The following is a 24,735-nucleotide window of genomic DNA, read 5'->3' as shown; positions in this document are numbered from 1 at the left end:
TGTGTGTGTGTTGGTTTCCTGAGTACCCAATGGACTTGGGGTTTGGAATTTGGAGCAGTTTAGACAGCCCTGAATAAACTGTGAATTAAAGTGAACGAACAATCAATAAAGGGTAAGGAAAAAAAAAGCATTGCCATAACGCTGGCTCTGAAAAATAAAAATAAATGGTCCGATATTACAGTTGATGCAAAAAAAAGTGCCTAGTGCTACATCGAGAAAGGGTTTTTGCCACGGGACGCCAAAGCTGACCCCTCTTGAAGTGGGACTGGCACAGCTTGGTTTCTCCGAGTGCTCCTCTTTCTAACACTGGGACCAAAACAGCACAGAGATCTAACAGAACAGCTCCAGGAAGTCAGAACTGATTCTCAGGCCATTGTGCTCCATTACGCATGGCATGCCTTTTTTTATACCCATCAATTTGATTGTATCTAAAAAGCTACAGGTATCGGAATTAATCTAATTGTAAATGACATATAGTCCTGCACTAAGGATCACGTAATTAATAAAACTTTATTTCTGTTGCACCTTTCACAATGCTTAAAACATGCCTTCAATAAAACAAACATTCAAAAGCAAAAATAAAACAATCTAAACCATAAAAATAAACACCGTATAAAACACTATGATACTGTATATGATGACCATATTAAAGCAACGTGCTCTGCCAGACGGAGGTATCGAAAACAGCATCAGTGTAAACGTTTTTCCCGTTTATTGTATTATTTATTAGAATAAATTCCATAACATGCCAATATAATTACAGAACATATTTTTCCAAATAATTATTAATAATTAATTCAAATTTACGATGATATCTTATTTTATTTTGTCTGGTTTTACACCGCAGATCGATCAAACAGGTGTTTGTGTAGGATATTATTTGTAAGAATGGATTTGTGAGAGCAGAGTATGTCTTCTTTTGTGCGTAGAAAAATGGTGCACACATTTTTTAAGATTAAACATGCCCCAGGTAGTGCTTTACAGTCTCATCAAGAGGTAATGTGACATAGTGCACATGACATATAAATGCTACACACTTAAAGAAAATCATTACTAAGACACATTGAAGAAAATAACCAAACACAGTAAACAGAACATATAACTAACATCCTGGAGAATCATCAATGTATAAGCTTGTTTAAAAGGTCCAATATGTAATATATTTACTTTATTTAATCAAAAGATGACCACAATATGTCATCAGATATTAAGGAAACATGCTAAGTTTTAGTCGACTAAAAGTCTCGTCATTTTAGTCAAAACATTTTAGTGTTTTTTAAAATAAATTATTTCTGATAATCATTTCAGTTAAATAGTTATGACACATTCAGATTTTTTGTACGTAAAATATCGAGCCTCTTCCTTATTTCACCAGTAAATTCCTGTTAAACGACAAAAACAACCACTGGATGGGAAAAGGGTATTTTACAATATCTTTGAATGCAGCATGAGGCTGGCGAGGTGAATTTCAAGTGAAAGCAACATCTGCTGTTTTTCAGACAACGGCAGCTACAGGAATCCTCTACAGTGAAATACAGACAAACTTCTACACCGTTTAGCTGTCAGCATTTTAACCGTGTTTACTCCAGCTGCTAGCTAAAGGTAGGCTAACGTTACCTGCTGCAAAGTGTAGCGTTAACTAGGATGACATGCGACGATGTTTAGGAGCATCACAGAGAAGCGTTGCTTAGTCCGGTAGATAACTGTTGTTAAGATCCCAGTGCGGTAACAGCTGGATATTCTCTCTCATGATGAAAAAGTAGAGACGGTTGTAGACAAAAATTAAGTAAAATTTTAATCTTAGCTGTTATTTTATGCAAACCATTTTAGTCTCGTCTTTTTTCGTCAACAATAACATTAGGTCATAGTCAGCGTGTTTGGACATTGGTGCAGACTTGTCATCGTCTCGTCTAATTCATAAAAAAAAAGATAGTTGATGAACAGATTTAGTCTCGTCTGACGAAATTAACACTACATCAAATTATGTAGTACTTGTGTTACGTTAGTTGCAAAAAAAAATTAGATAGCCGGTGAAGGGATCCCAACTGGTGCAAACACCGCCATGCTAACACGCTAACATTACCGGAAGACCAGGCAAGCAGGCCACAGCCAACCACCATGACGGACATATGAGAGAAAATGCAAGTTTGATTTCAGAATAATGGAAACATGCAATTTTACTTTCCAAAACAACCCTGTGGCCTGAAAATTTGGATTGGTAAGCTAATGTTCTATACAAGCCTATTTGCAATGTAGGTTAAGGAATTTTCTTGTGGCTAACGTTCCCATCACAAGCTTCAAGGTTGTGATGAGATGATTCCCACTTAGATACACACTGGCATGCAACCATAAAGTGTAATGTGCAGTGTAAAGATAAGCTGTATAACAGGGTGTGTAAAATGGTAAGGTTAGTTCCGAAAATCTCCGCCCCTGCCGAAATTCTTTCCCTGCTTCTGTTCAGCGGCTGTAGCCTACAAACAGTGACGACTGCGAGGTCGGGGTCTTTTTAGCACCTGTTGCAGTGACGTTAAGCGGAGAAAGGGTAGCTGTCAGTCGGGCACAAAGCTCTGCAAGGTCACGGTCATTGTTGTTATGTTTGGCCAATAAAATGTAACTTGCGGCCAGGTTACAGATTCCCGCAAAAGCACCAGCTTTTATAACTGTCAACCTAGCAGCATCTAGCAAATCTGCTGCCCTGTGGAGTAATGTCTGGCAATGCAAGACTAGCATCTAGCTAACATTGACGTTGACATTGTGGGACATTGGGGTTTATGTTCGCAACCTGGAAACCCCCGTGAACTTCAACGCTGGGGAGGAGGAAACGGGATAGATGACTCTCCAGTATTTAGAATTTGGACTGCAGTAACCATTTTAAACGCTTGTACATTAGTACATATTGGACCTTAAAAGTTCATGTTGGTTGTTCATGTTCACTGACGGTCTGGGAGCTGAATACTGACTAAGTGGTGAGAAAGGCAAGGCAGAGACGGTTTCTGACGCCTGAGGAACTTCCAGATATCCTCAAATACTGAGGAATTTATCAAGAGCTTCACTTCATCATGCTCGGTACAGAAACCGCACAGAACAGTACGGTAAGGCCCTGCAAAGCATGATTATAGGTAACCATACAGTAGATTGTACCCTCACCTGCCTAAAGGATATTTTACTTATATATATACACACACACACACACACACACTTATATTTACTTATATATTTACTCCAAGCGCCACAAGAATAAGGCTAAGAGAGTTATTAATGATCCAAACATTAACTTCATAATCCAATAGATTTTTAAACACTGTCAAAATCATTTCTAAAATAAGATTATTGGATTTTACTTTTTTTAAAAAGACAGAGTATTACATCTAATATCACTTTTAGAGACCTCATTAACTTTAAATTAAAAAGTTTGTACACCTGACTGAGGAGCTCTGCTCTCCTTCTTGACTGAAGCTCTACTCCACATCTAAATGGTTTCTATCACGTGTGGGTTCTCATGTGTTTATTTAAGTTTCCACTCTCTGTAAAAGCTTTCTTACAGACTGAGCAGTTAAATGGTTTTTCTCCTGTGTGGGTTCTCATGTGCTTATGTAAATTTCCACTCAGTATAAACGACTTCTTACAAACTGAGCAGCTAAAAGACTTCTCTCCTGTGTGGGTTCTTATGTGTGTCTGTAAACTTCCACTCACAGTAAAAGCTTTCTTACAGATGGAGCAGCTGAATGGTTTCTCTCCTGTGTGGATTCTCATGTGTTTATGTAAACTTCCATTCTCTGTAAAAGCTTTCTTACAGACCGAGCAGCTAAATGGTTTCTCTCCTGTGTGGGTTCTCATGTGTTTATGTAAATTCCCACTCACCGAAAAAGCCTTCTTACAGACAGAACAGCTGAACGGTCTCTCTCCTGTGTGGATTTTCATGTGTCTATGTAAACTTCCGCTCGCGGAAAAAGCTTTCTTACAGATTGAACAGCTAAACGGTTTCTCCCCTGTGTGGGTTCTCATGTGTTTCTGTAAATTTTCACCCAGTGTAAAAGCTTTCTTACAGACTGAACAGTTGAATGGTTTCTCTCTGGTGTGGCGTCTCATGCAATTCTTTAGAATTGGCTTGCGGCTATGGGTTCTCATGTGTTTATACAAATTCCCACTCTCTGTAAAAGCTTTCTTACAGACGGAGCAGCTAAATGGTTTCTCTCCAGTGTGGATTCTCATGTGTTTCTTTAAACTTCCGCTCTCTGTAAAAGCTTTCTTACAGGTGGGGCAGCTAAATGGTTTGTCTCCTGTGTGGATTCTCATGTGTGCCTGTAAACGTTGTCTCAATGCAAAATATTTCTTACAGATGGAGCAGCTAAATGGTTTCTCTCCGGTATGAGATATCATGTGTCTCTTCAAGTGTTTATAGGTGCCAAATTTTTTTCCACACCCAGAGCAGCTAAATGATTTCTCACCAGTACTACATATTTGATCGCTATTCAGAGAGTTTAAATCTGACTGAATTCTTTTGGTCTGCTTCCAATCACCACTTCTATCAGTCTCAGGTTCAGAAGAGTCTCCAGTCTTGTCAGTGTCTGGCTGTAAATGTCTGTCTGGATCGGAGTGTCTGACTGGCGCTGGTCCTCCACAGTCCTCTCCATCAGCTTCTGTTTTCATCTGTTCAGGTTGTCTTTCATGAAGTTGTGAGTAATGAGGTTTTTCTTCATCATATTCACTCTTTACAGGGACAAGAGTAAATGAAAACGTGGTGATATCAGCCTCCTCCAGGCCTTGACGCTGCTCCCTCTCCTGACTTGTCCAGACTTCCCCCTGTTCCTCTTTAATGTGTGGGGGCTTTGTGTCCTCCTGGTCCAAACATGAGCTCCATTCCTGCTCTTCACCAACAATCACTTTCTGGATATCTGAAGGTAAAGCTTAAAGACAGAACACATTCATTAATGTGAATCTTAACAATACTTTGCTAGGTAACTAAATTCACGCTGATAAAGACACAAATTCATAATGACATCATATGCTCCACCTCGGGACCCCAAATCCCTGTATTCAACACTGAGCCCAACTCACCTCGCCGCTGACTTTTTAGGCAAGAGCTAGTACGCCTTCACTCTGGAAACTCATGCTCATGCATGCTGTGCCTATCTATCTAAGAAAGTTACCGAGCTGGAAGGTAGGATAACCCAGCTTGATTCCATGGTAGCTACGGCAAACGCTATGGTTTATGCTATGTTCAGACCAAAAAAAAGTGATCCTGTGCTTTGCCGCAGGGTTGTGCTGTGGTGGGAGTGTCATTTAACAAACAGCCTATTTCTGTGACCTCACGTATTTAACCCCCCCAACATAGAACAAGTAGACTAGAAGGCAGCTTTATTTCACAGGAGCGAGAGAAGGAAAAGAGACAAGCAAGACATAGCGAGTGCTTTGTTGTTGCAGGAAACATGTAGCTATTACACAAACTCCCGGACAGTTCAGTGCTTGTGTTTAAAATTTGTACCCTCAGTGTTTTAAAACTTTCTTGTGGCAGCGATAAAGGCAGTGATGTTTCCTGTTTACTGTACGGGATTCAAACCGACTGTTTCCCCCCACCCCCCGTGACAAACTGGGGCACTACCCCCATTCAAAATGAATGGAAAAACATAGCTTTACAAGTTTGTGAGTTGAACTATTTCATTTTTAACTGGGTAAACTGTATATAAACAACCTCTTGACTGGGAAAAAGAAACTGAACCTAGTCAACCCTGTGCAAATCAAGCTATTTTTGAGCGTATTTTGCTCCTGTGACATTTTTACTCACCGTGAGCTTTTTTTCCACTCTATCTGCGAGTCTTGCGTCTAAATTTAACAAGCAGAACCATGGCCAGAAAGAGGAATAGCTCCTAAATGTTTTTTGAGCAGTATAACAGTTATAATGACATGTAAGAAAACGTAAGTTCAATTTATTTGATTTTTTTTTTTTTTTTTTTTTTTAAATAGCAAAACAGTTGAATCAGATAATACATTTACCTAAGGGTACACATGTATATACAATACATTTGTTTTTTGTCTATACATCATTCACACAAAGAATTATTTACATTTTTACAAACTTAACACCAGTGGTAGAATGTTACTAAGTACATTTACTCAAGTGCTGTACTTAAGTATAAATGTTAAAAGGTACTTGTCCTTTACTTGAGTCTTCTCATGACACTTTCTACTTCACTACATTTCTGAGAGAAATATTGTACTTTTATCTCCACTACATTAATCTGACAGCTTTAGTTTTACCTTTGATACTTTAAGTAAATTTTCCTGAGGATACTTACAGACTTTTACTTAAGTAACATTTTCAATACTTTACTGCATTAAAAGGATCTGAATATTTCTTCCACCACTATTAACACTAGGCAGTGCTGTGGTTTGGTGCTGAGGGTTGCAGTCTCAGATTGGATGCATTTTCATCACATGGCTATGCATGACAGTAAACAAACATGCCTGCCTTCTTGTAGCTGAAAACCTGTAAAATGTTATCTATTTTACAGCTTCCTGATCATGCAAATGGTTGATTTATTTTTAATTTTATTTTTAAGTGGACATATTATGCTTTTCCATATTTTCTGTCAGATCTACAATGGTATAATGTCGAAATTGTCATGTAAAACGTGGTCAAATAATGAGGTAAACATATTTTAGAGAACTCCCGTGAGCTAAAATGAATAGTTTTTCTACTCTTGGTTAAGTGTTTTGCAACTCCAAGACGGCCTTCTATGACTGGACCATCCTTTAACATAACATACACTGGACCATTCTGCTCCAGCCAGGCAGGACTGGAGTTTTTGAGGAGCCTGATTGGCACCTGAATGGCAGCACCTGTGAGCATGGGCCCTATTACTGTAAATACAACTTCAGTCAGTAAGTGTCTGCTCCAAGAATTGGCATGCTGCGTTTGACTGATCTGGATTGGGCCCTTGCGAAAGGGCAACTTTAAGCTGATGTTCCGCAAAACCAAGTTGTGGCATTATTAGTGAGCCCTAGTACCATCTCCAAACTGAAGGCCAAGTTCCATATAACGGGGGATGTCAATCTCAATGCAGAGAGATATAGAGATGAGATTCTGCAACCAGTGGCAATCCCATATCTCCACTGTCTGGGACCGAACTCTACCCTCCAAGATGACAACGCTCGCCCCCACAGGGCAGAGTTTATCAGAGACTACCTCCACAATGTGGGAGTGGAGAGGATGGAATGGCCTGGCAGCAGTCCTGACCTCAACCCCATTGAACACTTGTGGGATCAGCTTGGGCGTGCGGTTTGTGCCAGAGTGACCAAAACAACCACGTTGGCTGACTTGCGACAAATGCTGGTTAAAGAATGGGAGGCCATCCCACAGCAGTGTGTGACCAGGCTGGTGACCAGCATGAGGAGGAGGTGCCAGGCTGTTGTGGCTGTGTATGGTTCTTCGACACGCTACTGAGGCTCCCGTTTGTGAAATCAATAGATCTTCAAACTTCAATCATCCAGTCCACCAAACACCAAATGAGTCAATGGCAGAATAAGCTGTTTGGCATTGGCAGAGAAGATTTGGCAAATCTTTCATGGGCGTAACCCACATATTCAGCACTGCTGCTCATCCCACAAATGCATGTTCTTACAAATGGGGAACCATTCAGGCGTACCAGAAATGTGTATATTTTCTCTCTTTGTGTTTTAAAGGTTTTTTACCGGTTACTGCAACTGCTATAAAAGACTAAACTGTTAAGCATCTTAAGACTTACAAAAATCCAAATGCCTTCCTTGGCTGAAGCAATAATTCAAATGTAACTGTCAAATGTAACTTGTTAAGTATGCCAAAATAAAAAGGAGGGGGAAAAAAAAGGAAGATAGTGTTTGATCATTGAGGAAAACCCTGTTCTTTGAGTTGAATGAATGAGTAATAGTCGTTATTCATTCATTTAACAGTAGCTACCAGTCTGTTTACCAGTAACTAATCATTAGGGGTTCATGAAAAAACATCAGAGCCGCTCGGTACGCTTGTCTCGGTTTGGAGCATGTGTGTGTCGCACGGTTTGATGCACGCGCAATGTAGCTTTGTGCCCGTATGTGACCTCAGACAGCTGTGTTTCCCTTTTGCGCGAAAGAAGAGGTGTGGACAAGTTACCAACAAAACGTACAACGACCGCGCAAAACATTTCAGACCGTCCTGCCAACCTGTATTCATTTTAACATCGATGTATGCTGCGCTTTTTTTTTCACTCTAAAGCAGCTGCTTTGCAGCGGGCGAGGCTGCTCAGTTCCCCCCGCGACTGACGCGCGCATACAAACGCACACGCTGGATGCATGCAGGAAAAAACGGAGATGAGACGTACAGGATGACCTAAATTGAGGACAGCTATGCTCGTTATTGTAAGTGCAATGATAAGATAAAGCCCAATAAGTACTTTATCAAACTGTATGAATGTGTCCCAGCCAGGCCAGGATAGAAAATTAACTAACAATGTAAAGATCAACAAGCCACTGGCAGACATGTTCAAATTTGATTCATTCAATAAATTATAATTTTTTGTCTTAAATCCACCAGCCATTTTCATATATACCAACATTTGCAGGATATTTGAGCCTTTTTGGTAATGTTACTAGGAAAACTCAGCCTAGAGTAATTTTATTCTCCCCAAAACAGATTTCCTTTTTATCTTTGCTTGAATCAGTCAATCAGTAACTAATCATTAGATAAACATTTGTTATTCATTCATTTAAAATGGACAATTCCTTAGCAAACCTATCCAAGATGGCAGCCGCATGTAAACATTAACGCTACGGTCTTTATAGACCATCTTTGTAATAAACTGTCTGTACACTTACAAAGTTCTCAATGCTTCGGTTTACATATAGGGACCCTGATTATGCTACCGTTTAAGTGTGGTGCTATTTCGAGCCTTGTTAGTGGTATCAAATAGCGATTTACCCTGTCCAACCTATAAAATGTTTTGAAACTCTGTTGTGCATAATAATTTGGAACAGTGCATTTTGATTTTTTTTAAATTACTGTTTTCATTATATATATATACACACACACACACACACACACACACACACACAGGTGTATATATATATATATATATATATATATATATATATATATATATATATATATATATATATATAATTTGCATTGACTATTTAGGAAAATCAGTGTAAAATATAATTTGCATAATAATTTGGAACACAGTGTAGTTCAGAGTCCCACTTTTGCTTTTGAAAAACCCATTTCTAAGATTTGATCCAATCCGTGATCCGAAATCCCACTGGATTACTTTTGAAAAACTGGGCCCAGATGATAGGAAGCTATGTGATGTTTCAATTACCTTGGAGGAAGTTATAAAAGTGATAGTGATAGATAATAACAAATCACCTGGAAATTATGGCTTAAAATGTTTGCTGAGTAATTATCCCCCTTCTTGGTCAATGTTTTTCTGGAAAGTACACTTAATGGCCTGTCGCCCACTCAGGGAATCATTACTTTAATCCCTAATGTGTATAAGCAGTTGGTGCACCCTCTTAGATTTTGCTAAAAGTTTATGCTACCCTTAATGTCAGTCTTTTCACACTTTTTTCCCCAAATCTAGGACACGCTGTACAAACTTTGTGATTTTCAGGCTGTAAAACTGAAGTAATTTCAAGGGCTGAAGACACAGGATTTGAACAGAAATATTTTACAGGCCTTGGTTTTGGAACACATTCTTAATATAGACAAGGTTTGAACTAAATCTGAGACACTGCAACAACAACCTGTAATTCCAATTTAACCCAGAAGACTCTTGACAGTGCACAGGCACTTGCCTGATAAATAGCCTATATTAATTGAAGAAAAAAAAAGAAATGTATTTCATTGCCAAGACATATACATTTATCGACTGGAATAGAGCAGTGCAAATATTGCATAAGGCCATCCTCAACCTTACAGTAACAGTACAGTTACTTGTATGACACTCCATCTGACACGACATCTGTTCAGCAATCAACGACTGTTGTTATGCACTGGGCTAACGTTTGCATGTCTTAATTTGCGAGTAGTTAACGTTACAGTTTCTGTGATGTAACTTTGGTTATGTTCACCGCATATTCCAAAAATAAATGTGCCATAACGGACATGCAATACTAACATTACATTATCACACCAAGTACTCTCAGTCACTTATCCTGCAAATTCCTAGCTAGCAATTACTAGCGTAAACAAATAGTGCTAACGTGTACAGTAGGCTACTTCAGTTGGCTTACTTGAAACTTACTTCATGTGACTCGAGAGTAAGGCTGAGCAATTTTATCGATTCTGCGATATAAATCGATATTTTTTCCCCCAAGAAAGTATAGATTTTTATGCCGCGAGTATCGATACATAAGTCCCGTTCAAATCCCCCTTGTTTACCCCCATTCACGTTGCAGGAAGAGCGATTTGGTCAGCCAGCCGCTAGTGTTGCTGTAGAGCAGCCAACGTCAACTGGCGGCCTGCCGCCAAAGCTTTTAGTCTGGCCCCCAGAGTAATCATGAATTCACAAAATGTAAAGAGGAAAAAATGCGTTCTTATTTTTCATTTCAAGCATTTAGAGCAAAAATCCAGCCCTCCTGTATTTACATCTCTATTCACATGCCGCGATTCTGTAGCCTACAGCGATGCCCGAGCTCCACACACACAGCTGAGCCGAGATGTGTGTGCGTTAAAACACACACACCGCTGAGCCGAGAGGTGTGTGTGTTAAAGGTTAAAACACGCAGCACCTGACTGGGAACGATACAGAGTTACCAACGGCCGCTGGGGAAGATGAACTCACGCTGGTCTCTTTTCTGTAAATAGGCTACAATTAAATCTTCGTGAGTAGAAAGTCAATACTTATCAATGCACTCACCTGTATAGACCAGCATAAACATGTAGAAAGCAATATTTCAATCTGCTCGGTCCACCGCGCTGTTTTACGCAAACACAGCTCTACTCTGCAAATAGCGAATTTTAATAAACAAGCTAAAACAAAAGCTGTCGGTTTATAGTCTAACTGTTTATCTTAGGTTGCCGGGAATCTGGACATTTTGACAAATTCTTGTAAACCTCACTGCTGGCTGAACAAACCAAACTCTCCGCTAGAGCGGACAATCTGGAGCTACTTAATATGCACGTGAATGACGCAATCTTTATGTTGATGATGATGATGATGGTTGTATTATTTTGCAACAACATCATTTCATTGCAAATGAGGCATACGTGACGAGTGCATAGCCTGCTTATCAGTCCATTCATCATTAAAGCTGGGCTTCTGGCTTTTGGCTTTTCCACTTCAACTTTTCGCTTCAGCATCTTTGACAGTGACATGTTTACCTGACAACAGCCTTTCTTTCTGCAAGTATTTTCCACCAATCAGGATGCTGCATACTACAACAATGTTTCCATAATCACAGACTTTAACCATCACTCCTCAGTGAACTGCCTCCTAGTCTGAGATCTTTTTCTAGTTAAAGAGCCAGTTATCATTATGGAGTTTCCATGTTTTTTAGGAGTTTGCTCACACTAATACAGGTTAAAAAATAGTAGCATTAATTCAGTAAGAAAGTGAAAATTTCGAACAAGAATAGGCGTATTAGGTATAAATTCATTTTATTTTCTGTATTTGAAAGTCCGGCCGCCAGAGTGCTTAGAAAAATTCTGAAAAAAATGTAGTTGATGATCCCTGCTGTAGACTCTCTGTCCAGTCAGAGACATATATTGTGTGATTGATGTTTTCAGTTCAATTAATTAAATCCAAGTAAATGGAACACTCACAAGATGTCACCAAAATCACTCGGTCCCCTTTAAATCTTTCAGAAAATGATGTAAGTGTATCGAAATATATCGAATCGTATCGAATTGTATCGTTGGCTGAATATCGTGATATATATCGTATCGTGAGCTGAATATGGTGTATCGTATCGTGAGATTAGTGTATCGCTACAGCCCTGATTGAGAGCGGGGTTTGTCCCCGTTTAATCCATAATTTGTATTTTTAATCTTCCAGCCAACGTAGGCGTTCATGCTTACGCTAGGTAACGTAACCCCATTTGTACAGGTCCTATCCCCTGACCAATCAGCTATCCTAACCTTAACCACTCAAGGTCAAATGCCTAACCCCAACCAATCAAGCTGCTTCATAGGGCGGGACTTGGCACGGTGGCTGATTGTTGTCTTTATGTGGCATCCCAATCAAGAATCAAGTCACGTACTTGGGTGTAATTATTAAAAAAAATAATTCTGTAAAATGCTCTTTAAATGTTGAACCAATCATCGAAAAGACCAGGAAAAAGTTGAATAGTTGGTTGCAAATAGATCTGTCATTAAGAGGGAGGTGTCTTCTCTCCAAAGCTCATGGCATCTCAAGGCTTACTTATGCTGCTCTCCCCTTAGCTGTTGAGAATGGTACTGCAAAAAACAATTAAACTTGTTTTTGGAAAAACAAAAACGCACTTTGTCAAAGAATTTGTTGTAATGAATAGCACGGCTTGCGGAGGATTAGACTTTGTAGATTGTATATCATTGAACAACACATTTAACTGGTTAATGCAGTTCATGAAAAACATGAATTTATTATGGAATTTCATCCCCAATCATATTTTTTCAAAAATAGGTGGCCTAAAAATAACTTTATTCCCTATCAAATTATCATGAGCAATCTCTAATGGCTTGGCTCTTTTATACAAACACAACTTCTCTCCCCACAGATACTTTATATTAGGGCTGGGCAATTAATTGAATTTCGATTTCAATTTTGGCTCCCAACAATCACCTAAATAGTATAATCTGTGGTAAATTGTGTTTCTCAGTGATAATAAAAAAAAAATAGAAATAAACTAATTAGAGCTTCATTCCAATTAGATATAGTAACAACACCATACATTACATTCTTTTGGGACACATTTTGAGAAAAAATTTTTTGGCAAAAAGTCTGGACTTTACCACTTAAATATCTCCTAACTAACAAAGTGAGAGAAATGGTCTGATGCCCTTTGTTTCATTCAAGCACATATCATTGTTGATTTCTCCTTCACCCTTCAAAAATGTGCTTCTTGGTTTCTATGATTTCAGAAAGGAGGAGGAGGAGGAGGAGGAGGAGGAGTAGTAGTAGTATAGTGTACCGAGCTCGGAAATCCGAAGTGGGGTCGTGTTTCCGACTTTGACAACGGCAAATCCGACTTCCGACTACAAATGGAACGCACTAACGAGTGAAAACGTCACCTTTCACGTAACGTCCTGTGGGAATCAGAGGTGGGAATCTCGGGCTCGGCTACGGCCGACAGCATCATGCAGTCATGCAAAAAGTTGTTATACCAAACGCCAATATAACCGAAGAAGAAGAACACGCATCCCGACCATGTGAACGCTGCCAGTCGGAAAAACAACGTAACCAGGGGGGCGGTGCCTGTTATTCCGAGGTGGCTTGAAGGCAGCATAACAACAGAGTATATTGTGTTAGAACGCAAAACATATTGCGAGGTAATGTAAAATTAGTCCCTTCAAAGAAAATATCGCCGTTACCCTTCCGGGGGCTCCGTAAGCTACGACTACATACTGTGTATGGATGGTTCGGCTAACGTTAGCTTGGCATCATTAGGAAAGCTGCATAAAAACCCAAACAAACCTTCTCCTCGCAGTTCCGTTTCAGTTTTTATAACCCCCACCAGCTGTTTCCGGGGTCGGTCCATCTCCGATTAACTAAACCAAACTAAAGCATTGGATATTCTGTCTTTATTTCAGCGTACGGCTTCTCTCCGCTGACTGCTCTGGGTCGGTAACATATTATGAACCGTCTTCTTCCTGTTTTTTCTTCTTCTTCTCTGAACAATGGCGTGTCACAAACCAACGTATTAAGGTGTATACCGCCACCTCCTGTACCGGAGTGTGTAACTCCAGGCTTCCCAAGGTTACATTTTTAGATCTAAAAAAAAAGCTATATATAACCTGACCCTCTATTATTTAATTAAACTAAATAATACCTTACAGCATTCCTAGTTTTCCACTCTTCCCTAAAATCCCTTCCAAATTCCAGCTTTTTTCTAATTCATGAATCTTACATGTTCCTCTCTAAATCAAATTTGCCACATCTCATAAATTACATTAGGCCTACATACATCACATGTATGCATCTGATATGCACTTATTCATTAAATAAAGACCTGCTTTTAATCAAGTAGGGCACATGCGTCAAACTCAAGGCCCGCGGGCCAAATCCGGCCCCTCGCAAATTTTAAACTGGCCGACAATCAATTTGGGTTCACAATAGATTTTGGCCCATCTAGATGTGCACCAAACCAAAAAGACAGGAAACTGTAATTATGTGACACTCAAAACAGAATTTGTCAGATGTGCCGACTTTGAGACTCAGAAATTCTCACACAACCAGTGAGTTTGCATATTCAGGCCTGTGAAACAGATTGTTATACAAAAAAATGAATCATTGTTTTGATTGATTTGCTAAATCCTATGATGGCTAAGGAACTTTTTTGCTGACTCTATGCCCTATCTTGCACCCAGCACAGTGCGGTGCAAAGGCCGACCCAAGTGCCTTTGCTAGTTTAAGACCGACGCAGTTGTCAATTTCCCGTCCAGCGCCCACGTTGTTTCAATAGCAAATGCACCTGCGCCCATCTTTGCACCCAAATGATTATGACCTCATAAGGAGCAAGGTTCCAGATTGGCCCATCTGAGCTTTCATTTTCTCAAAGGAAGAGCAGGTTCCTGCCAGAGATGGAGTGATCTCATACTGCACCTGAGCCCAGCTGGTGTTGGGCCATTCATCAGGGAGCTCCTGGGGTTGGCTGGTGCCAGAAAGAGACTGCTGACGGCGTAGGATGGATAGGCCTTGATCGGTGACATTTCTGGCCGACAAGGCCTCCTCTCTCCTGATGAACTCAGCAACACTTTTGGTGTTCATTTTCAGGATGGGAATCACGAGCTTGCTGAGTTCAGGGTCATCAACAGTCACCCTTTGCTGGACACGCTGGTACAGCCTGGTGACCTCCTGCTTTTGCGGCAACCCACAGGTCTTCGCTCCACAGTTGGGGTGAAGCCACGGCTGTTTAATGAGGCAGTACATCAGGCGGTTCTTCCCTGAGTCCAGCAGGTGGGCAGCTGAGTATCTTTTGCTGAACTTCAGCTTTTGCACTATGGAAGACTCTGCTGGATCTCCATTTGTGCGACTGAAGAGCGCATTGCCCCAGCGTGCTGAGTAGAGACTCACTGATGTGTACATTGTTGCGTCGGGTTCTTTCTTCCATTTCAGCTAGCTTATACTCAAATTTCTTCTGGTCATCCACACAGGCATTCACCATGTTTCTCATCTGCCTGTTATCCCCCTGTATCTTGTCCAGTCGTTGCACCAGATCACGTACCGTAGCTCCCTGCCTCTCAAGCTCTGTCCTGGTGTGTTGCAGCAGCGAGGTATCAATTTCTGCTAACGCTTCTTTCACTGTGTTGCGGACCACTGATTCAAGCACATTTTGTTGCTTTTCCAAGACCTTGGCTATAATTTGTAGTAATGTGTTCCATGTTTATGTCCGCGCTAGCATCAGTAGCCATGTTAGCTGCTGCCATGTTGGCAGATTTCTGTGTCCGGGTAAACAACGAGACCTGTTTTTTTTGCTCCTGTAGGCATTTCACTGAGTCACTGTGGTAACAAATGAAATGAATAGACCTGGTTTTTCAATGAAAATACGGAGGTGGGTGAGGAGCTCTAGCCCTCAGCGACCATTGCGATCGTTGGTCACGTGACCTCTCGTGAGTTTCAGCTTTGAAGTTTGCATTAACATAGCACGTGTAGTAAAAATCACGGATGTCACCGGAAGTCACCTTAATCTACCTCTCTAGCGAAAATGTATTGTCTGAAGCGCTTCAACTACTTGGTGGTGATGTCGTCCTCCTTCATGACAAGCCACTGTCTAATAGAGCAGTAAGCCTGAGCCATCTTTCGCTCGTGGTCACTCCCAGATTGAGGGTCAGCTTGAAGGCGCTTGTGCAGACTGTACCACTGCCCCGTCTCTTGAAACGTGAAAGACCTGAAGCAGCCTTGTCCATAAATGGCCCTGTCTACATACACTGTTAGACTTTTTATTGTATATTTGCGGTAACTCACTGGCAACGTGTTGCCAGTGAGTTACTGTAACTAACCCATTACAGTACCATAACTGTACATGTTATTTACAGTATGATGCCCTTACCGCAGTTCCATTGTACAGTATAATACCCTTACTGTAACTTAGTTTTACAGTATAATACCCTTACTGTAACTTAGTTTTACAGTATAATACCCTTACTGTAACTTGGTTTTACAGTATAATAACCTTACAGTAATTGTACTGTAATTACAATTTCCTAAATTATACTGTAACTGTCATGATCTATTATAGTTTTACTGCAATTGTGGTTCACAGTATATTACACAATTTGGCATTGGTAGTACAAACTATTGATTATTTTACATAAATGCTATTGAATTTAATAAATTCCAAATAATTGACTTTAGTCCATGTACAAAAGTAATACATTTTTATTTTTGTATTAAAACAGGTACAAATACCAAGACCAAGATAATAAAAAAAAAAAAAAACAGACACAATTTACACACAAGCAATACTACAACCATGTTTAAGTATGCGCCAAACAATGGGCAGCCTTGATGTCTGAGCAATGCAGTTACCATTTGATTTGACTCAAAGAAAACACATGCAAATTTTTTAATTAATAACCTAGCCATCAGTTCATCCTTTATCTCGGCAGTTGTTTTTTTCTTTGAAATCCTGAGTATGTTTGAAAAATGTGGTATGGTTGTTTACCACAGAGGTGAAGTTGTTGGGCATTTGGTTGGGGAGGGGAAGGAGAAGCAGTCTGTTGAGAAGCATTTGTTAAGGACGATGAAGGGGCCGGACCCATGATACTCATGCTTGCTGATCCACATCTGCTGGGGTGGTCCGTCCTGGACTGTATGGGAAGCAGAGAAAGGTCATGAGTTTATCTCATCTAAACTGTTAACAGACTTACAATTTCTGCAAAAACATAGAATATGACAGTATAAAAAATAACACATCAGTGATCAGTAGTAGTAGTTTACAAGGTTTTTCCTCCCCAGATAATTCAAAGGTCTTTCTACTTTCTTTTGCTGTCTGTCGGTCCCAGCACAGTTAAAAAAATGTTTTGATTAATTTTCTAATTTCAGAATTCATACACATTTTTAATATATTTTCATGACTTTTCCATGTCTTTAAGGCATATCTTTATGACCAATCCTCTCAAACATCTGTATAAACATGAAAAGTAGAAATAAAATAAATTAAAAAATTTACCACAGTATACAGTATATCCTAAAGTTTACCTTTTTTTTCAACCTGGACCTATTTTCCTATGTTCTTGTGTCTAAGTGACAACAATCTTTGACAATCTCTGACAACATTATGGAAAGGATTCCTATCGAGGTCAACAGTTCTTCTGTTAAAGAGTAAGATCTTTTTTCTAAATCATAAAAACATCCCCAAAATTGCTATTGTTAAACCCACCAGACTCGGTGTAAATAAACAGTAACTTTTGATCGTATGGTGGGTTTGGTGATGGTGATTTCAGGGCTGTTTCTTGTTTAAACAAAAAGGATCTTCCGCTTTAACTAAAATGTCTATCTCTGTAGGGATCCTTTCCATAATGTTGTCAGACACTTAAAATAATAATCTAAGACGGTCAGTGGCAAAAACTGAACTTTTAGTGGACGAAATTGACAACGCACATTTGCCCTATATGATTACATTGGAGCCCGGTTCGAAGCTGCAGGTCAGTGTTCTTGCTCAATACTGGACCAATTTCAAAGATTGTTGTTCTTATCAGTCACTTACAAAAAAAAAAACATATGAAAACTTTAACTAGAAATTAAAACAACACTTTGTAACTTTTGCTGAGTAACTGTGACCGAGTAACTGTGCATTTAGTTCTGTCGATGTTGGAGCAGGCAGGGTACGAGCCGCACTGTTCATCGTACTGTGTAATCATTTTTCTGATGTTAACTATATTACATCACACAATAAAATGCTTACCTAGTTTGATGTCTTCCACTCAAACTCGGTGAGCCGTTGGAGGAAGGTGGTGACTTGGGAGCTGATGCTTGTCACCTTTCTTTGGACAACTCCCCAGATTGCGTGCTTGTACCCACTTCGCCATGCACTTGCTTCCCTCATCTGGGTTGATCCTTAAGATATATAAGATATATCATAATAATCATCAGCAGTCATATTTAAATATACAGTATATATGGAAGTAAACCTGCCAGCGAGCACATTCGGTTCAGAAAGTCACAGCGAAAACACACCGTAAAGCCATCCTTCTTCTCTCGCCCCTCTCTCTCCGATAGAAAGAGACAGGATTTGTGGGGAAAAGTGTGGTAATTGTAGGCTATATACAGTATATGTGTCCGTGTCACTCTCTCTGTCCGTCCATCGGGTCTCCCTCCTTGCGCCTGATCATGTGTCTCGCTGTGAGAAGTCAAGACAGCCCAAATCCCCATGAACCTACTGTGGTCTTCCTGTATGTGATTAATCAAGGGGTAAGCTTCGCTTCAGAACTCGAACCTCCTATGGCGCCATTTTGATGCTACAAAGCGATCACCTCCGTTAGCATTCCACTGATTTGTCATTGTTTGACATTGTTTATTTCTAAAGAAACACGACAATGTATAAAAGGCTCCATTACCTTGTACCTCACGTTACGGCTTGTAACGTTTGTAAAAATAGGCTAACGATTGTGTCATAACCAAGTGACTTACTGTCACATAGTAGAGGAATTACCGTATAGTAGAGGAGAAGCTCACAGGCAGTTTCGACTTACATTAGCTGTTTAAGTTTAATTACTAATGTTAACTAGCATGTTAGTGATCAATAATTAGCCTGTTCTTATGTTAACTCCTTACATATACCTACGCTCTCCGTCTCTGCAAGATTTGGAATGATTGAGATTTCTCTCGGCACAGCTACCAGAAGACTTCACACTTTCAGAGATGTTGCTCACGTCACATCTACGTTGTCTCTGTCAGTTGGAGGCTGCGCAGTAAAGCTGGCCATCACTGGAAAAGTGCTTCTAATAGCCTTCACTGGTCTCCGTCCAGAGACACGGGATCTGGTGGTCCATTCTTATATACTGTCTATGTGAGTAACTGCCTTGCTTGACACATTCTCCGAATGACACGAAATTATTGCTGCAGCTCGCGGGCCGAAGTGGCCGCTCCGTGACTAGTATGAACGGATCGATTGGATGACATAGGCGCTGAAATAAAAATAGCTGCGCTACGCAGGTATGCGCACCGCTTACATGCCCGGTGTGTTTTCACTGTAAGTTACCACAGTAATAGGGCTCTATATACCCAAGTCTTTTTCTCAGTTGTTTTCTCTTTGTCAGTAAGTGTATAGAGTGCTCATATAGTCCAAATATGTACCATTACCTTTTAAATGCTTTATGCAGATAATTACTTACCTTGTACCAACTCCAGTGTAGTAGATGCTGACTCTTGATATTCAAGATTGAACGCATAAAAGGAGCCAAAGAAGACGACAAAAGCACTGGCGTTAAGTTGGTTAGCTTCAAAGAGGACCTTCCCCTCAATGCTGACCATCCAATGGGTGGAAGACGTCAAACTTCTTCCTAAAAAACAAACAAACAAACATCTTATCTCATCTACAGTGTGTCACAGAATACCAAACATACATGGCTAATAAAACATCCTCCTCTTCTTCAAACTATTTCTCGTACCTAGCATGATCCGCCTTGGTGTGGTGGGCAATGTGACCTCCTGCTCAATTGAAATCTTGGTCGAGGTTGGCTGCAAACTAAAAAAAGAAAAGCATCTCACATATTGGAAGTAATTGGTTGTTGTTCTACATATGAAATTATGAAAATTAATATTTTTAAGTGCATGCATGGTGTTATAAAACACAATTACAACAAGATAAAAAAAAAAATGCATGCCATGCATTAGTATGCAAGGAACCAGTATAATTTAGGTAACACAGAATGTTATGTGATGCATTAAAAGGTTAATCACGTAATAGATAGCTAGATAGCTAACAACAACACTATTTTGTGAAGAAAAACTTAAAGCATAAACCATGGTAGCTAATACGCTCAACTCCTAACATCATATTCTTTGAGTTAAACAATATTTGGCTTAGGTCTCATAAACTAAAAAGGATGAATTCAATGATATCACATTACAGAATGCAACAATACTACTGTAACGTTGGGCACTTTTTGCTGGACATCTTGATGGTTTTAAGTGGCCAAACTCTGAAGCCAAGGGGAAAAAAATGCTATCTACAAATACTCCACATTAACATTACTTAAAGACGTCTTCCCTGTCACCCGACATAACTTTTAGAGTTGGTGTTTTTAAAAAGATGTAATGTTAACATTAGGTGCTATTAAAACTAGATGGGCAACTGTAGAGGTAACGGTTTAATGTTAACTTTACCTCCACTAATGTTAGGTTAATAATGCGGTACATTTTGCTTAATCATGCTAAAACACTGACAAACCAACCCACAGACTCAACATAAGCGTAGGTAATGTTAGCCAAAATGCGGCAACAGCAAGCTAAAAAGCTAGCAGTTACTGACCTTAAACTTCTAGAATATGGGTTACATTTTAATTCCGACAAAGATAATGGTGGTCTGACAAGTGAAAAAGATGTCCCTAACAGCGTGTAAAACAAGTTGTGTTAGCTTTAGGCTACCGAGCGTCGTCATTATAGCTAATCCTCACCATGGGGAAAATGAACTATAGTTAACAGTTTGCTCTTGCCTAGCTAGCTATGACGAAGGTCGGTAAACTAAACCTACGTCTCTGCTTGGGAAGGCTTGTGAGCAGAAATTTTAATGTCACAGAATTAGCAAAAATTGGTCTTACCTTAACGCTGCTCCAGCTCTCGAGGAGTGTGTGTGACCCGGGACTCTGGTGCGCACACGCACAGACCAAACCAGGCGGTACTCCTCTGAAGTTACTCCTTTCAACGCCTTTGAAGTAACTCTGGCGCTACTCTTCTGAAGTTGTCAGAGTCTGAGGTCAGAGGTCAGAGTTCAAATCTGGCGGTCAAGCATTTATATCCGTAATGGCTTTCTTGTTTCTCTCAATAAATGATTGACACTGCTGAAAAAAAATTTCTAAATTTTTTAATTACCTTCACTGCTAAAAGCAAAACAAATTAAGTGTATTTCATTTTATAGTGATATTTTATTTTTCCATTTCATTTCTATGCTTCTATAACATTAACTAACAATTTTATTTAAAATTCAGTTAGTCTTATTCAACTACAGTAGCACTACTGCTGTTGTTTTACAGCAGACTACCGCAAATTCAAAATATACAGTAAATCACTGTAAACTAAATGTTATTACCCATAATGCAATGCATATTACAGTAATGAACCGGAAAAGAAAATGATGGTATTTTACTGGGCATTTTGTGGTAAGTAACTGTAGAAATTACAGCTAAGTCTAACAGTGTACGTCTCAAGATGGCAGGAAACCGGAGGGAAGAGCTGCACATATTTTAGGAGGTTATCCTTTACCCACTCGTCATTGATGGCTCTTTTCTCTGGTTGGCGGCTCTCTTTAAAGTGGCGATCAAGGACACTGAAATATGACAAAGCATAATTAATTAATGAAAAATATACTAAACATAGTTTGATTCTGTTTAGTGCAACATGCGTACTATTTAATGTATCCAACATCATTTTCCACCAGCCATTTGAAACCTTTGCCATTGTACATCCCAAACGTGATGATCAGTTGACCCAGACACTGCACCTCCGTTGGAGTTGATGTGATCAACTGGCATCTCTTTAGCTGAAGACAGACATTGTAGACACAAGCACAGAAGCTCTAGTGCGTAACAGTAGGTTATCATGACTGCGGTGAAAATAAGGTGGAAAAAACATCTATGACCCTAATGCCAAGGCATTACCTTTGTTATAAGCCTTCTTCTCGTACCTCAGCTCGCTGTCGTCTGTGGTTTGGGATAGTTTATATGCCTTGGTCTCCTTCGTTGCCTTAAGAAGGCATTGTTGCCTATCCTATGACACACTTGTGTCCAGAATACACAATGCAGGCATAAATGAATCCATCTCTGGTCGATTGTCTAAAAATAAATAAATGAATAAACAAAAAACAGTAAACTCAAAGTGTTATAAGAACTCCAGAAGCGTAATGTTTTTTAAGCACAAAATCCCACCTACGTCCACTTTGTCCCATTATGTCTGATTCTTTTTCAGAAAACACACAGAAGCTCTTCAGGACTCCAGCTGAGACAGCAGCTGGTTTCTTTCTCCAGAAAGCAGGCCATACATTACAAGGTTTGAGGTAACATTTTAAAATAAGATTAACGTGACTTCTACTCACAACTACATGCTTGGCATTTAACTTTAAACATTTAACAATTATCATAGGTAAAATGAGGTTACTATTTTGATTAGGGCATGGAGAAATGTTTACAAAACTAAGTAGCTTTTTTGAGTTCTTGACTGAATTAAAATACAATTGATTCTCGCTGCTTTAATATTGTCATTACGGATGTCTTTCCGTTTGTGTACTTTCAGAGATAGAAGATGACTGCCTGGGGGAGCCAGTCATTGTGACAATGCTATAACAATTATTTATTATAAATAATGAATGTCTATTTTTATATTAGTATAAGTTAATAATTTAACTGTAATTCCTTGTGGTTGAGTTTGTTTTCTCTGAGGTCTTTTCCCCACATCATCCCTGGTTTTTAGTAGCCTTTTGCCCGACCTAGACCAATTTTTTACATTACTTTAGGTGGTACAGTTTTCTCAAGCAGTGCATTTTTAAAGTATTGAAGCATACATTGTGTGAAATAAAACAAAATAATCAAAAGAAACGGTAAGTGGTACTACGTTGTACACTGGTCCTGACCTGTATGCATTTGTGGTGTCTTGTAAGCCTATCCATTCCTTATTGTTAAACAACTGTATTCTCTTTACCTCAGTGACAGTGTGACCTATGTACATCAATACAGCTACTGCTATTAATACTTAGGCACACTGTCAAAATTTCTTGCAGAATTGTCTAGTTATTATTATATAACACACACACACACACACAGGTTTGGCCAGGTTTGCGCAATCAAACAAGAAATTTGACTCCGGTTAATCTTTGATCTCAAAGTACAACACTCACTTAAGATATTAGAATTTTAGAAATTTACAAGAAATATACAACAATTGAAGTGAGGGAAGGTATAGTGCAATTACAGTATAGTCTGAGCTTTAAAATTTTAATATGAATATAGTGCAAGGCAGTTCAGTGCAACGGTAATATATTAATAACATTATGGTGATTGTAAGATTGAAAATATACATGAGGAAGATTAGCAGAACAGTGCTGCACACTGACCATTACGCAAGCAATAATTTATTAAGAAGAAGAATACAACGTTTCGGTCTCAGACCTTCGTCAGGTAAATTCTGTGTGTGTGTATGCATGCATATTTATATTTTTTCTCAACAGGGGACTTGAAGAGGCTGACACCGCTCTCGTTGAGCGCTGCTGGACCCTTGATCTCTTTAATTATTTTCCATAATGTGGCGGGGGTTAGTAACCAAGGGATTTTGTGAAATGCATTAACATTGCTTGTGTATGTTGTGATTTTACACTTACAGGAGAGTCACTCTGCAGCAAGGTGGTGGCAGACGCAGGCTGGCAGTTGCTCACTATGGAAATGGAATGGAAATTGATTTATTTGAAACCGGGACAATGCACAAATAAACATTAAACTTGTTAAACAAGAGAATATGTCTTGGGCCAGGTTATAGCAACAAATGCTCATTTCCACCTGTAGTCCCTGGGCAGGTATGACAAATTTAAAAAAAAAACAATTAACAATTTTAAATGGACCATAAATGACATGGTGTCCATAATAATTAAAAACAAGCAGTTTAGTAAAAACAGGGGGCGCCACCAGCCCACTCACTCTCCCCCTCCCAGAACACACACTCAAACAGTTCAGCAGCAGCTCTGGCACATTAGAAAACATGCAACTCTAGACACTCATTCATACACACACACACAGACACACAAATTCACACTCACTAGAGGCAGCCTTGCTGGTGGAGGGCAGTGAGGGCAGCTGGGGCTTCTGCTGCTTGCTGCACTTTGCATTCTTGCTGGTAGACAGAGGAGACTATTCGGGACGCTCTGAAGAACAGAACCACTTAGCAGAGGAATGAGCTGGAATGGAAATTAAGCGTTTAGCCTAGTCAGGAATAGAATCCTTAAACCAGGGCTTTTTTGACACCTTAACACGAGCAAACGACAAAATTGCCTCCTTCCGGCAATCACTATCAGTCTCCTCTATCAGGTCACAAATTAAATCACATAATTCATCTGACATAGAGTGTGCAGGGGATCCATAGTCCAGGTAGGTTAGGAGTAGCAAATGTAGAGAAAAAAAAAAATTGGGAACCCACTGAAAAAAGATGCCTCTGTTCTGGGTCCAAGTGGGGTCAGGTCATACTGACACAACTTCAGAGAATGTGCAGACCCAAATGCAGAGAGCAGACAAGAGTAGTACAGAGACTAAATACAAGAGGTAATGAGTTAACCAGGGACAGGTGACACAAGGGAAAGGAACAGGTGAAACACATAAGACAATCACAAAAAAAAAATGGCCCTCTCAATGTTGGTAGTTTCAGTAAAGGGAAACTGTATATG

The 24,735-nt window shown here is 39.6% G+C and overlaps 1 protein-coding gene and 2 long non-coding RNA genes across 4 annotated transcripts; all 3 read right to left on the bottom strand.

Moving 5' to 3' along the window:
• Positions 1-1,379: 1,379 nt before the first annotated feature.
• LOC114550712 (gastrula zinc finger protein XlCGF57.1-like) lies at positions 1,380-13,763 on the bottom strand. Its single transcript, XM_028571494.1, has 2 exons — positions 13,626-13,763; positions 1,380-4,907 (listed from the first exon to the last, which is right to left on the bottom strand). The coding sequence occupies exons 1-2, from the start codon at positions 13,687-13,689 to the stop codon at positions 3,484-3,486; spliced, it is 1,488 nt and encodes a 495-aa protein (XP_028427295.1). The 5' UTR covers positions 13,690-13,763; the 3' UTR covers positions 1,380-3,483.
• Positions 13,764-18,176: 4,413 nt separating this feature from the next.
• Positions 18,177-20,935, bottom strand: LOC114551219 (uncharacterized). 2 transcript variants are annotated; one of them, XR_003691875.1, is made up of 4 exons: positions 20,915-20,935; positions 19,763-19,839; positions 19,487-19,654; positions 18,177-18,209 (listed from the first exon to the last, which is right to left on the bottom strand). It is a non-coding gene; the product is annotated as an uncharacterized LOC114551219 (long non-coding RNA). The 2 variants fall into 2 exon arrangements; XR_003691874.1 differs by lacking the exon at positions 20,915-20,935 and having other exon boundaries at positions 19,763-19,890.
• Positions 20,936-23,682: 2,747 nt separating this feature from the next.
• LOC114550759 (uncharacterized) lies at positions 23,683-24,575 on the bottom strand. The gene is made up of 3 exons (XR_003691744.1): positions 24,492-24,575; positions 24,115-24,252; positions 23,683-23,735 (listed from the first exon to the last, which is right to left on the bottom strand). It is a non-coding gene; the product is annotated as an uncharacterized LOC114550759 (long non-coding RNA).
• Positions 24,576-24,735: the final 160 nt, after the last annotated feature.

Source organism: Perca flavescens, chromosome 24, assembly GCF_004354835.1.
Source record: "Perca flavescens isolate YP-PL-M2 chromosome 24, PFLA_1.0, whole genome shotgun sequence".
NCBI lineage: Eukaryota > Metazoa > Chordata > Actinopteri > Perciformes > Percidae > Perca > Perca flavescens.
Note: the sequence above shows the minus strand (reverse complement) of the source record. Positions and strands in the feature narration are given on the sequence as shown.